The sequence below is a fragment of the Ictidomys tridecemlineatus genome, chromosome 4, assembly GCF_052094955.1.
Source record: "Ictidomys tridecemlineatus isolate mIctTri1 chromosome 4, mIctTri1.hap1, whole genome shotgun sequence".
Taxonomy (NCBI): domain Eukaryota; kingdom Metazoa; phylum Chordata; class Mammalia; order Rodentia; family Sciuridae; genus Ictidomys; species Ictidomys tridecemlineatus.
In genome coordinates this window covers 157,488,020-157,502,805 of record NC_135480.1, presented here as the reverse complement: position 1 = coordinate 157,502,805, position 14,786 = coordinate 157,488,020, and the positions used below count along the sequence as shown (strand labels likewise).

Sequence of the window (14,786 nt, the reverse complement as noted above, 5' to 3'; positions counted from 1 at the left end):
TATAGAAAGAGTGGTGATAATATATTGGTGGGGAAAGAATGCGGGATATATTCTTGTTATACCACCAGCAGGCCTACCCCTAAAGACCAGCAAAAATAACAAAAGCACAGGTGAAAACCCACGAAGCCAGTAAAGTAAATCCAGCGGCTAACAGGGTTTACATTGAATGTGTGCACTATAAATCAAGTTCAAATCTGTTTTCCCTTAAGTTTTGATACTTGGAGATGGTATATACTTACCATGGGGGATTTCTTTCCCCTTTATTGTATAAAATAATTTTATTAATAGAATGAAAAATGATAGCAGTGATGATTGTTAGACTTCATGTCTTTGTTTTCCTGGTTATCTTTAGACTGTCACTTCTGAATTCTTTCTCTGAAATACTTTTCTTTCCTGTGAAATGTCTTACACTTTTTTTTTTTGTTGTTGTTGTTATTTATAGTGAGGAGATAGTTTTATAAACATGCTCTATGTCACTAAAGACAAAGATAATGAGCAGTGAAACTCTAAACATCCTTGAATAATTTTTTTTATATTATAAAATAATCATAAGCCACAAGACTATAAATATAGCATTTGCCTCTGACTTCTTAGTTGTTCGGAGGCTATATGAGCAGCTTTAGCCTCTTGTGGGAGTATTTTAAAAAGTGATCTGAAGTTCAGAAATGTTACTCCCCATTGTTGACTTTGACCACTTCTGTAAATATTTTTTTGTTACCTATCCTTCTCTATATTTTCACTGAAAATTTGTTGGACTGTTGGTTGCTTTTAACTTCATTGTGCTCCCAAAATTAGGATACAGAATTAGTTGTTGCCTAGTAAAATAGCCCATCCCTTCTTCAGTATCTCAAAGTTATCTTTTTATGTATTTCAGTTTCTTTTGAATGTCCTCCAATGTAATTTTCTCAAATTCTAATATTTGTGTTTTCTTTCCTTCTCCTGTTATTACAAAACTTTGTACTTGGACAGTTTTGCTCTGTAAAGCATTTCAGATGCAACTTGTGTGAAATGCATTATGCAAAATAAAGTTTATTGTATTGTATTCCCAGCCAAACAACATGTAATCTACAGTAATAAAAAATATATCTCATTTTGGGCTCAAAGCATTAATCCAGTTACTGAAAAGAGAATACAAGTGGAGCAAACAAGAGATGAAGATCTTGAGACAGACTCATTGGACTGAATTTCCCCCTCCCCCCCCTTGATGGAAGAATGTTCCAGATTCTAAATTGAGGACTTCATTATTAATGGCATTATTACTGTGTTATGATTGTTAAACAAAATTTCCTGTAAGGTACACACTACATCCTAAGGTCTGCCATCATTCCTGTTAAGTTTTTTACCAAGCTTAAAATGAAGCTTTGTGTTTGAAAGTTATAACAATTCTAGATGAAGATGGTGGTTGTACATTATTTCATTTAGAAAATATAAAAATTCATTTTGTTTTGAAGCTAGGTATTAACTGGAATAGCTATATATCCCTGAGAATGGGGCAATTGTGCCCTTCCCTTGACATTCCTTGTTGTTTAATTCTTTAGAATCTTAATGATTGTTTTTTTTTAAATCCTGAGAGATTAATCAGTAGACTTGTTAAGAAAAAAATGAAACTGTAACCAAAATTTTAAAATAAAGTTTTTTTTAAAAAAAAAACCTGATTTTTAGATATTTTTTGTTCTTGTCTATTTTAATTGGTTTATAGTATGGCCTGATTGCCAAGCCAAGGTACTAGAAATTACGATTTCAATTTTAAATGGTTATTTTTGTGATTCATAGTAAAACGGTACCTTTTCATTTGAAATGGTATATAAATGTTAGTGGATGTCATTTAATTTGATAATGGCTTCCCCTTCCCCAATTTTTAAAAAATTTCATAGGTGTCTTAAAAACAGTATTTTAATCTTGACGCTTACTTCAAAATCCCTTAAATTACCTGTACTTCGGAGATGTGATGAACAATTAAATTGGTCTGTTTTGTTTTTGTAGTGCTGGGGATCAGACCCAGAAAGCCTCATGTAGGCAGTCGCTCTACCATTGAGCTACAACTCCAGCCCTAAATTGGTCTGTTTTAAATGTGCTGCTTTTAAAAATAATTGTGATGTAGAATCCGTTAAATGTTTATAGTATTCTTCCCATTGTAGATTGTTGATCTGAAAGTGGGCTTTTAATATATTTCATGTTGGAAAGAAAATTTCATTGTGACAGTTCCAAAATCATTTTGTGAAGTCACTAAAAAAAGATTGTTAGATTTAATTTAGCATATTGAGTTTTGCTTATATTTGTACTAATGCTGTGGAGCTCTGGTTCTAAACACTGTAATCAATTCTTTGTGGTCTAAGCTATTGATTTATTATTATAAGGAAAATTTTTTATTATTTACATAAGGGATTGTGGGCATTTGGTAATCATAGTCACAAAGTTCCAATGTTTTGAAATATTTGTGTTAACATTTGATAGGCAGAATAAAGATGAAGGAAAGAAGCCAGAAGTTAAGAAAGTGGAGAAGAAGCGAGGTTAGTTATTTCACTTTCTACGACGTATAAAAGCATACATAGAAAGTTTGTAGACAATTTTTCATGATTGGCTTCAGAATCAGCCTCATTTTCTTATGTCCTACAAAAACATTCAGATTCCTGATAAATTCTATATAAATTACATTGTACTTTAAGCGTAACTAGGTGAACTTGCTAAATAGTAATCTTTGTATTTTAATATTTGTCATTTGATGTCAGATTTTTCTAACTTGGACAAAAGCTAAACACTTTCTCATTTTTGTCAGATTGCTTAATTAGGGTTAAGTGTATAAGGTAAGGCAGATGTTTTATGGATTGGTGTATAGAGTTCATTGGATGTAGACAATGGCTTATTTTGTGCTTTCATGCTGTTTGTTGCTTTCCTAAACTATATATTAAAAATTGCAGGTAACTTCTTATTCTTAAGCAATTGTTCATCTATAAAGAGTTTCTTAGTAAAATATATATTTTTAAGAAGCCACAGTTTCTTTCCATTATAAAGCAGATTATACAAAAACACTGGTGTTGGAAAAACTATTTACTGTTTTTCACATATTTTAATTTATAGAAACATCAATGGATTCTCGACTTCAAAGGATACATGCTGAAATAAAAAATTCACTCAAAATTGATAATCTTGTAAGTGTTTAACTTCCTTTAAAAATACAGTGCTGCTTTTATAGCTTCATTTTTGTTTCTCATTGAATTAATTTAAGATAAAAGGGACAATCACTGGTTAATTTGTACTGCCTTGACTTTAAAAAAATCTTCAGAAATAAATTATATATGCTGTGAAATAATTAACAATTACTATTTTGTCATGAAGGATGTGAACAGATGCATTGAGGCCTTGGATGAACTTGCTTCACTTCAGGTCACAATGCAACAAGCTCAGAAACACACAGAGATGATTACAACCCTGAAAAAAGTAAGTATATCAACTCACATAGGCTTTTAACATTGTCCTATTACTTCATTAAAAAAATAAGTATAAGTAAACAAATAACCAGGGAAACAATTATAAATATATATTGTTTTCTCAGATACGGCGATTCAAGGTTAGTCAAGTTATCATGGAAAAGTCTACCATGTTGTATAACAAGTTTAAGAACATGTTTTTGGTTGGTGAAGGGGATTCTGTCATCACACAAGTGTTGAATAAGTCTCTTGCTGAACAAAGACAACATGAGGAAGCGAATAAAACCAAAGATCAAGGGAAGAAAGGCCCAAACAAAAAGCTAGAAAAAGAACAAACAGGTATGTATAATCTGAAGCCAGTTTTTAAAAAACTGTTTGCCAGGATTTCCTTTTAAAAATGTTTTACGAAGCCTGGGAATGTAGCTCAGTGGTAGAGCACTTGCTTGTGCTTGAGACTGTGGGTCTAATCCTCAGCATGGAATTGGATGGGAGGGTTTAAATATGGCTTTATTACATAGGAAGTGACTACTAAAACATTGTTATCAACAATGAGGCTTCATTGTATTTTCACTGGCCTTGAGGTAGTCTTAAATGGTTCTGAATCAGGGTGATCATGGTAACACAGACAGTGGAGATATTAACACTGCAGAGGACTTGGTAAAAATGTGTGATGGGCCTGTCAAACCACTTAAGCAGCACAGCAGCATGCCCTCAGAACAAGAAATCGTGTCAGTTTTTAAAGTCAGGGTTCTAACACAAAAACCAGTTAATGGGGCAAATGACCGGAGGAATGTAAAAACTATCTAGAACATTGTCTCCTCCTCCCTAGAGGATTCACTTCCTAGTCAAGCTTTCATTTCTCAGCCACAGAAAACAAAACCTATCCCCAGGGTTCAATAATGGTATATGTGTGTGTGTGTGTGTGTGTATGTATATATATATATATATACATACACACACGTATACATACACACGTACACACATAATCTTTTAGTTGTAGTTGGACACAGTACCTTTATTTATTATGTGGTGCTGAGGATTGAACCCAGGGCTACACATATGCTAGGTGAGCACTCTACTGCTGAGCCACATCCCTAGCCCCTCAATATTTTGATCAAAACAGCATCACGCTAACTGGGGCATGGTGGTATGCCATGGGCTACTAAGGAAGGAGAATCACAAGTTCAAGGCCAGCCTCAGTAACTTATCAAGGTCCTAAACAACTTAGTGAGACCCTGCCTCAAAATTTAAAAAGGGGCTGGGATGTGAATCATTGGTTAAAATGGGCCTTGAGATCAATTCCCAGTATCCCAAACAAAACAAAAACCAAACAGCATAACAGGTGGAGCCTAAAAGTTGCTGTATTTACAGATGATAGGAGTATTCTGGTTCATGCTATTGTGCTTAGTCATGCTGAGCATATTATTTTTTAATTGTATTAATGGACTTTTTGTTTGCTTATGTGTAAATAAAAAATTAACAACTATATTATTTTTCTAATTATTCCTTTACCCATAAGTACATGCAGTAACTATTTATTTCTGTGCATTAGCTGCACAAAGACTTTAGTGATGTTACTTGACAGTGAAGCTGTCCTGTATATTCCTGAAATGGCATCAAAATCCAATCCTAAAATTAAGTATTAGAAACTTAGGAGCCATGTTTTATTTTTTATTTTGAATCTTTAACAAAGTATTTCCATTGGAATCCTTTTAAAGGTTCAAAGACTCTGAATGGAGGATCTGATGCTCAAGACAGTAATCAGCCACAGCATAATGGAGATAGCAATGAAGAAAGTAAAGACAACCATGAGGCCAGCAGTAAGAAAAAGTGAGGACATGTTTTAATGGGTCTGTGTTTGTGTTTTGAGGTGGGGTTTTGCTGTATAGCCCAAGCTGGCTTTGAACTCCTGGCTCCAGTGATACTCCTGACTCAGAGTGACTTAGGTGTGCAGAGTAGCGCCTGTATCATGTTTTCTTTTCTTTTTTTTTTTTTTGTAATCATAAGTTTTTGACCACAATACTTTAGCAAGGTGATTTAGTACTCAAGGTAGAACCTAGGGTAAGCACTCTATATAGCACCAGCAGGGGTGATAGAGTTTGATCCTTGAGTTCAATAAGGAAATTGTAAATTGGCAAGAGAGGTGTCTACCCAGCACCTAAAATCCCCAAAAGCTAGTATACAAATAATTTGCTACCTACTGTATTCAAGAAAATGGGAGCTAGGTAGGAATTCTATAAAAAACAGTTTTCCCCAGTCTATCTTTCTACATGGCTTTTTCTTGTGCTTTACCGTTGAGCTGCGTATTCTCAGTCCCAATACAATGTTAATGTCTTGCTTTCAAAATTCCTTCAATTGTGGAAGGATAAATGCATTAACAATTTAGATGTAGAATCATTGATTATTTTATACTGTAATCCTATACAACTGTAGTTGTCCAAAATTTTTGTTTGTTCAAAGGATGTGGAATCAAGCATCCCTTCAAATTGTGTAATTAAAAAATCTATGTATGTTGGCATCACAGATAAAAAATTCTTATTCTGCCATGTGCCATGATGGACACCTGTAATTTCAATGGCTTGGGAGGTTGAGGGAGGAGGATGGTAAGTTCAAAGCCAGCCTCAGCAAGAAAAAGCAAGACGCTGAGCAACTTAGTGACACCCTATTTCTAAATAAAATACAAAGTAGGGCTCAGAATGTGGCTCAGGGGTCAAGTGCTCCTGAGTTCAATTCCTGGTACTAGAGGAAAGGCTTCTTTTCTATTATGCTTTCCTGGGTTATTGTGATCTTCCAATTACTTTAGGTAGAAGATATAAGGGTAAAATTTTGAAAAAGATGATGTGTCTTAAGTAACAAGGGTTTTTGTTTTCATGTTTTGGTAATTTAAAAAATGTAATGCAGCTTTAATGCCTTTTTTCCTTAGGAGAAAACCCTAATCTCAGTTATCACACCTATCTTTCCCCCTTTTTCTTTAGGCCATCCGGTGAAGAGAGAGAGACTGAGATATCTCTGAAGGATTCTACACTAGATAACTAGGTTGACATACCTGGAATATAAAGAACATTTGACAAGTTTGTAATGGTTTTCCTTTGAAATATTTAGATTGCTGAAAGTTTTAAATTTTTATAAGCATAGGTTTTGATGTCTACAACTTGTTTTGAGGGAGATAATCCCTTTATCTTTGTTTAAAAGTAATTAAACATTATTGCTATTGTACTTGTGCAGTATTAACAGCTACATTATACAGTAAATGTTGGGGGGGGTTATCCACTTAGAAATGTTAAAACAGCTTTTCCAGATATGGTTGTAGCATATTTTCAGTTAGTGTGTGTATGTTAATGTGTAATTGGTAGTAAAACAGTTACATTTTTTAAACTGCTACTTGTATAAATCCTCTTTTCCCAAATACTGTGGGTTTTGTGCATAGTTTTTACAAATCTTGGACAGACTGTCTTTTCACTGTGGGTTTTGTAGAAGTTGAGCATTTTTATGGTTGATAAAATGTTACTTCTATACAAGTACTCACTCCTTTTTTATCAAAAGTTAATTTTAATATCAGTCCACATTGTGCTCCATTCTGCTTTTTTGTAACAGTATCATCTGTACTCCTTTCTATCCAATTGACATCAAACTGACTTCTATGAGGTTCAACTTATGTTAAGATAATTTAGTTTTGTGGCTGGGAATTTAGTGAAGGCACATGACTTTCCTGCAGAGAACAGACTTATTATTATATATGTATATGAATGAATCTGATTTTAGAGTTCAACCATTTAAGATCCATTACAGGCACTAATAACTAAAAATGTTTATTTTTGAGAAATGTCTTAAGTCACATTCATTAAGGAAGTCACAAAGTAGTATTTTTTTAATTGGGAAAAAAAGTCAATCCATGATGCTTATGTGGTAAATATAAATAAATGCTATATAAAGAAACCTATTTGAAAATGTGGCTATATTAGAAGGGAATTTGTATTTTCATTTCTATATCATATATGTAACAGGGTTACAAAAAATAGAAATATTAGTTGCTCCAAGGTAGTATTTGATAAGTCTGTATTTTGATGTATATGGACTAAATCCGGAAGAACCAATGTTAACACAAAATTTAATAGTCTGTTAACTAAAGGATAGCATTTCTAAGATATTTTAAATATTAGGTCCGTTGGTGGTTTTCAATAGGTAGGTAGTAGATACGTTTTGAAACTCTTATGAATATGGGAAAATGACTTAATACCAGTGTTTGTAACATGTGTTGTAAGTTTTGATCTCTTGATAATTATTTTCATCTATACAACTTGAATTATTTGGATAATTGAATTTTTGCTTTTTAGAAGTCTTACAATGGAGCTAAGACCCACTGTTTTGAGGGAACTCTGCTATTACATTATATATACACCAGTCATCTGTTTTGTCCTAACAGTTTTAACTTAGATTTATTCTAGTTGAGCCATAAGTGTCAAATGTGTAAACTTGTTTTGATTAAAGAATTTTTCTATCAAACTTCATTAGTAAATTACTTCTTTGCTGTTTTAAGAGTTTAAGGAAATAATTTTTTAGTTATCTGGTTATTGATCCTGTTTGGGGACACAGGGTTAACTAAATATAAGCACAACAAGATGATTTAAAAATAAAGGAAATATTTTTTTTTTTGTTCTCCCTCCCCTTTTTTCCTATGACCCAAACAGATCTATAGTTTTACCAAGAAGCCACAGAATATTCAACTTCTGGAGAATATGAGACTCACCTTGCTCTAACCAGTTAACCTTCTTTGAAATATTCTTTGTCATAGGTGATTCATGGATAACTGCCACTCTCAGGACTCACCAAAAAAGGTCATCAAGACCTTTAAGGCATTGGCAATATTTGGTTTAAATTCCTTAGCTAAGAGATAATTTTCAATAAGGTTGTTAACCCCCACCCCCCCAAAAAAGTATGTGTAGAATCTGAACAATACCTTTTGTGCTATTTGATCACTAGATAACATTTTGGAAGAGTAATTGATTGCTGAAGGTTTCTCAGCTGCTTGAATCAGAGAACCTGACTGGGAATTTGTATGGATAATTTGATCAGAGTACTTAAGGCTCAGCTATTGTATCTAGTGAGATACTTACCTGGTTAAAGATATAAGGTCAGCAGGAGGTCTGCTATCTAATTCTGGATGAGAGCAAAGGCTCCCCCCCCCAATTGTTCAGTTGACCAGAGATTATTAGAAATAGATAACCCTTAAGAAATGAAGAAGCCATTAATAGGCAAAATTTTATGTTTATATTTGTCTTGTGTAATTGTCCAACACTAATGACTGATCTTTCCCCCAGTAAAACTGCAGTGTCTAATTATCCCTAAAGGAATCTGAAGCCTGAGAAAAATATTAAAAGAAATAGTTAACTGCTTTTCTGTGTAGTGATCTTTTGCATGCATCTTCTATTATATCAAAATTAAGTTCATGAAATTTTCTTATTTCTTCATTGATGTATATCATAATTCATGGTATAAAGTATGGTGTGTTTAATAGATTGAAATAAGCTTAAAGAAAGGCTGTTTTTGATTTGGGTGTTTTGTTGTTTTTAACTTGGTGGGATACTCACATAAGTAACACTGGCAAATTGTGGTATGGCCTGGTTCTTGTCAGTTTCACCAGGAAATAGTAGATTCTTTGGATAAGTCAAACTATCAGAATAGAATAACATTCTCAATAAATGATAAAATAAGAATGCATTATGATAATTAACTTGCTGGGACTTGCTGTTTTGAGAGTATGAAATGAAAATTAAAGCATATTAATGCAAGACGTGTAAGAAATGCAGTATTAAAAATAACTTTTACCTGTGGACTTTTAGGAAGTGGGTAAATCACTCATTTGTCTTAAATCTATGATTTTCCAGCAGAATTTTCTATCTGTTCAATGTTACTGGCACCACTGGATACAGGAAAGTAAAAATTTAGGCACAATGTAAGGCAGCCATGGAGGGGCCTCTTTAGTTCTCTATGCCTTTGCTGATCCTCTACTGATTGAATGAGTGAATGAAAACACCTCTAGACATACCAGAAACAGGTACTTGTCATCACCATATCATTCAACTTAATATTGTATATGTGGCATTAAGTCCATGAGTCATACTTCACTGTCAGTCTTTGAAATAGGCTTACAGGCTTCATCAGTTTTGATTTCTATGGTAAATGTCTTTTCTCAGTCATCCAAAGAAATGTACAATTCAGCTGAATTTAAATATAACCTAGGAGAGAGAGAGTAAAAATTATAGTGAAAATCTATTTTATAGCATTTCTTAAAGTCTTAAGAAATTGAATTTTATAATAAAAAAAGTTTCCAGAAAATATTCTAATCAGGAAACTTTAGTCTGTTTCAAGCTAGGTGTGTGGTAGACTCCTGTAATCCCAACTACTTGGGAGACTAAGGATGGAGGATCGATAGTTCAAGCTAGTAGCTTGAACCACATAGCAAAAGTTATAAGATTAGGTGAATGGAAGAGCTGGGTTAGAAAAGTGTTCTTTCCCTCTTTTTGAGAAAACTGTTACATATTATTGAGTATTATTGCTCAATCAATTGGATCTTGATTTTTCCCTGTCTCCATGGTAATACCCAATCTGCTATTTTAAAATTGACATTTTAAACTGAGTGAGGCTTTATTTTAAATACTGTGAAGATGTGTACATACTTGAGCTAGGGAGATACATGAATGTCTTGTGTGCTTATTCATATCAAGGTATAAGTTAATATCACAAAAGAGACCACTGAATGACACAATAGCTATTCTTGTATTATTCACAAAACAATTACTCTTGTTTTTAACTTCTTCCTAATTTTTATTACAGATATTTAAAGGATCTTTACCTTGGAAGCCTCATGGTAGAAGGTGTAGCAATCACATTCTTCAAAGAATTTTCAAAACATTTCCACCGCTTGATGTATCATTGATTCTATCATTCACAAAACACTCAGGATACAGAATGAATAGGCAAGCATGGATTGGGAGAAAATAATCAGAATTTGTGTATGTGACAAAAGATTAATATATTCAGAATATATGAAGTACTTCTTCAACAAGATAAAATGAGTAAAAAGCAATAAATAAATATACTCTGGAATAAATACTAAGTGAAATAATTTAGCATTTTCTAAATATTTGGACCTGTTTTTAATTAAAGGTTCCAGGATCAACATAAGGATAAGCAAGGAATTCCCCCAGTTTGTTGCCTTCTGAGTCGTAGTGGAGCATTCGGAAGCAAACATCACAAAAGAAACATGGGTCCTCTGGTGCAAAACTGTCACTGTTCGTCACCCATCTGTAGTTTTTAGAAAAAGATGTATGTCATTATGAATCAAGTTTTTCATGCCTCAACATGCTATAACCTGTAAACAGAACATTCCCACTATTATCAGTCCATGCCCCTAACACTAATGCTGTTGCTTTGTAAAACTTCCTTTTAAAGGTAAGTAGAAAACTATAATAATCTCACAATGTATACTCAAAAGCATACATTTGTCATGATATAACCTGTCCTTCAGACATGTTCTAAAAGGCAATATTAAACAATATACTTTTTTTTTTGCAACACCTATGCAATGTGTGGTGATTAGCATTCCTATCTTAAAAAACACTTCTACATGCTGGCAAACCTCAAACTCTTCCAGTTCTATTGAAATATATCAAATTGTTTAGATTACAGTTATGTTATTGTGTCCCACCTGTACTGTTCTAATTTTAATATGTGTGCTTCTGAAAACAATTCCTTTTTTAAACTGGTATATTAGTACTGTTGTTCTGAAAACACAAATGTTTTAAATTCTAAATTAGACACAAGGGAATGTGTGCATAGTGATATTTAAGTGAGATTGTTTTTGGGATTGAGAATGTTAACTGTTCACAGGATGAAAATACTACTTTCCAGTCTAATTGAAGTCTCCATTTCATGGAATGTTTGCTTTTAATATCTTGATGTGGTAAACTGATTTGTTTTTCTATTGATCCTTTAAATGTGTATTATTGGGGCTGGGGTTGTGGCTCAGTGGTAGAGCACTGGCCAAGAATGTGTGAGGCACTGGGTCAATCCTCAGCATCACATTATTTAATAAAAAGTTTTGTTAAGTATATTGTGGTTGGGAATCCAAAGTAAACTTTTAAGGTACTAATTCTTCCTATTTTGAGTAGTTTCCGAACTTTTACTTTGATCTACAATAAGAAACACATTGTAATCTAGACATGCAGAATCACATACAGCAAAATTTTTTAAGAAACCCATATTTGGATCTCACAAAACAAACTCACTACCTGGTTTTACTAGTACTACCTAAAACAAATAACAAAAAGTGCAAAGTATGACTTCTAAAAGGAAAAGAAAAAAAATACACATTACTCACCTAGCTGTGTACATTTTACAAACAAAACATTTTCTGGTCCATAGCCAGTGTTTCTTGGTAAGAAGGGGATAAAGTGTTCTATCCAGGCAGTCATCATAATGTACAAGTCTGTTCATTGGAAAATAAATGAAGATATTAAAGTGCAAATTTTCACTTCATCTCTTATTCAGTATCAGGGACATAGTATTTATTTAGTTTTTTTGGCATACACAAGATTTTTGTTTGTACGTGGTACTGAGGATCGAACCCAGGGCCACACGCATGCCAGGTGAGCGCGCTACCGCTTGAGCCACATCCCCAGCCCCATTTTCCAATTTTTGATTACAAAAAAATTAGGGAAACTTTAGTTTTTGGCGGACACAACATCTTTCTTTGTGTTACTAATCAGCTGCGTAGCTTTGGGTAATTCTCTTCCTCTGAAAACTGAAAGAACTGCAAGGCTATCAAATTTGATTTTTTACTTGATTATTTAATTTTGGTTAAGAAAGGATACCAATATATGAAAACTTCATCTTCAAAAAAATGATTAGACCATAAAGACTTGTACTGTGGAATGGCATTAAATGGTTAAATCAATCTATAAGATGAAAATGACCTGAATTATAAACTGCCTTTCCTTAGCACTGAGACAAATAATTGTTTCTTTTGTTGACCAATTCATCAACATGTTCCCTTGAGTTTAAGTGCCATGTTTTATTCTACAGCCTGGGAATGACACTGGTTACAGCAGTATGCCCACACCTTCAGAGAATAGTGGCTGTGACCTTCCATCTTTTTCCTTTTTATTGGTGGTGCTGGGATTGAACCCAGCTTCAGACATGCTAGTTAATCTGGTCTACCACAGAGCCAGGCTTCCTCAACCCCTTTCCATCTTATTTTGTCATAAGGCAAGCACATTCCTCCTCCTTTGAATGGAAGAGTAGGCTTATATATTACCAAAGACAAATATACCATAATTAGTTTTAAAGGTCAGATTTCAAATAAATCTGATGTTAACTCTCCTGGATCTTGCCTCACCCACTAGGGAAAATTTCTTCCATTCTTAATTTAATCCACCTAAGTCATACAATTAAAGATGGATGCACTATATTTTTATGTGGTGCTGAGGATTGAACCCAGTGCCTCACACATGTGAGGCAAGCGCTCTACCTCTGAGCTCTACCCTAGCCCCACAATTTACTCTCTTGTTTTTTGGGGGAGGGTGGGGTACATGGGAGTTGAACTCAGGGGCACTTGGGCACTGAGCACATCTCCAGCCTATTTGGTATTTTATTTAAGAGACAGGGCTTATTGAGTTGCTCAGAGCCTTGCTGTTGCTGAGTCTGGTTTTGAACTTGCGATCCTCCTGCCTCAGCCTCTGAGCTACTAGATTACAGGCATGTGCTACTGTGCCCAGTTTACAATTTCACTTATTGCGTAACATTTTGTTTTCTAACTACTAAGTTTCTCATGTTTCCATTTGTTTAACTTGCAATGTACATGTCACTAATTCAGTTTTCTATTTTCTGACTTAATGGGAACAACGTATCAGGGTTAAACAACAAAAGGAAGTTCTTTGGGTCTATTTTCTTCTCACACATGCCTCTTCAGTTCTCCAAGCATATGGCTGCAGTCTCTGGATCTATCATGTTGGATTTCACTTTTCCATTAGAATAAATAATTCTCTTTAGGCCTTACCACACATCTTACGTATTTATCAAGGCTATTTGTGAAGTACTTTCAGTGGTAGCTTCAAGAATGATTAATAAGGATATAAAATTTTAGAGACTGATCACTAAGACCTGAAAGCAGAAAAAGGGACTTTCTAGAAGCATCAGTTCCTATTATTTGTATAATAAAAACAGGTATATCTGTCCCATGAAAAACTTAGATTACGGGCATGTACCACCATGCCCAGCTTCTGTTTTCTGATACTGGGAATTGAACCCAGCTTCACACATGGGGCACTGACAGAGCATACATCCCAGCTCCTTTTATTTTGGATTTTTAGAGTAGCTGAGGCTGGACTTGAACTTGCAATCCATCCTCCTGTCTCAGTCTCCCAAGTCGCTAGAATTTCAGGCATATGCCTATACCCAGCTCCAATTCTTTTTGAGTTTTGGCAAAAAGACAAAAAACTTAAGAATTAGGGTTGGGAGTGTAGTTCAGTGATACAGCACTTGCCTAGGATGCATGAGGTCTCAGGTTTGATTCCCCAGCACCACAGAGAAAAATGAAAAATAGAAACCTAGGAATATCCACATAGTAGTAACATGTATAAAGCAAAGGGCCTACATGATATACAGAATGGATGAAAACACTTTATATACAAATGGAGAAACTTTTAAAAGAATTTACAGATTTTTAAACCAGTAATAAGTATCTCTTGAAGATGCAAATGGACACAAAGAATTGGTCACTACATGGAAAACAAAGACATTTTTTGCTGCTCCCAAGCCAAGCTGCAGTGATGATTCCTTTTATTAAAAAAAAGAAAAAAAAAACTACTTGTGCTTTTATAGTGTGAAATAAAGAGAAGAAAATTGAATAACAAAATGTGCTGCCACTTACCTTATGTCTGTAATGACAACAACATGTTCACAATCTCCCTGGTGACAATATAAGTAAGGAAAACCCAGCTTAATATTCAGGTCATTGAAGGTAAAATCTTCCATTCTAGCTGTCTGAAACTTTCCATATCCTCTATCATGGGACTCTGACCACTCAATGATAGTTCTGAGGGAAGAAAAAAAATGCCAGAATCTATCACTGCTCCACAGAAATTAAAGGATTATTGGCAGCTGAATTTCACATCAGCTGGCTCATCCAATTAACTGGACAGATGCCACCTTGACAGGAAGACCATATCAGTATATACATTCTGGAATCGGACACAATGAATTTTCTTCATCTGTTAGTATCAGTTCTCAAAGTGTGGTCCCTGAGGTCAAAATCATACTAAGCCTTATCTCATCCTCTCACAACCAACCAATTTACTG

General features: G+C 34.2%; 2 protein-coding genes across 7 annotated transcripts in view; one reads left to right on the top strand and one right to left on the bottom strand.

Moving 5' to 3' along the window:
• Nucleotides 1-11,539, top strand: part of Psip1 (PC4 and SRSF1 interacting protein 1) — a 49,264-nt gene extending 37,725 nt beyond the window's left edge. The window contains exons 10-17 of one of the 6 annotated variants that reach the window (XR_005733952.2): nucleotides 2,455-2,510; nucleotides 3,079-3,149; nucleotides 3,337-3,438; nucleotides 3,554-3,767; nucleotides 5,147-5,258; nucleotides 6,404-6,499; nucleotides 9,317-9,483; nucleotides 10,263-11,539. Coding sequence is in view for 4 of the 6 variants with exons in the window: in XM_021728209.3 (XP_021583884.1) it covers nucleotides 2,455-2,510; nucleotides 3,079-3,149; nucleotides 3,337-3,438; nucleotides 3,554-3,767; nucleotides 5,147-5,258; nucleotides 6,404-6,464 (616 nt within the window). In the remaining 2 variants the exon portion in view is untranslated. Of the gene's footprint in view, nucleotides 1-969; nucleotides 1,620-2,454; nucleotides 2,511-3,078; nucleotides 3,150-3,336; nucleotides 3,439-3,553; nucleotides 3,768-5,146; nucleotides 5,259-6,403; nucleotides 7,932-9,313; nucleotides 9,484-10,262 lie in introns of those variants that run through there. The other 5 variants (XR_005733951.2, XM_021728209.3, XM_040285829.2 and 2 more) reach the window with 5 other exon arrangements.
• Nucleotides 10,555-14,786, bottom strand: part of Snapc3 (small nuclear RNA activating complex polypeptide 3) — a 30,139-nt gene continuing 25,907 nt past the window's right edge. Inside the window, exons 7-9 of the mRNA XM_005327993.5 lie at nucleotides 14,359-14,523; nucleotides 11,809-11,916; nucleotides 10,555-10,733 (exon numbers count right to left, since the gene is read on the bottom strand). Coding sequence (XP_005328050.1) covers nucleotides 10,586-10,733; nucleotides 11,809-11,916; nucleotides 14,359-14,523 — 421 coding nt within the window. The 3' untranslated portion in view covers nucleotides 10,555-10,585. The remainder of the gene's footprint in view (nucleotides 10,734-11,808; nucleotides 11,917-14,358; nucleotides 14,524-14,786) is intronic.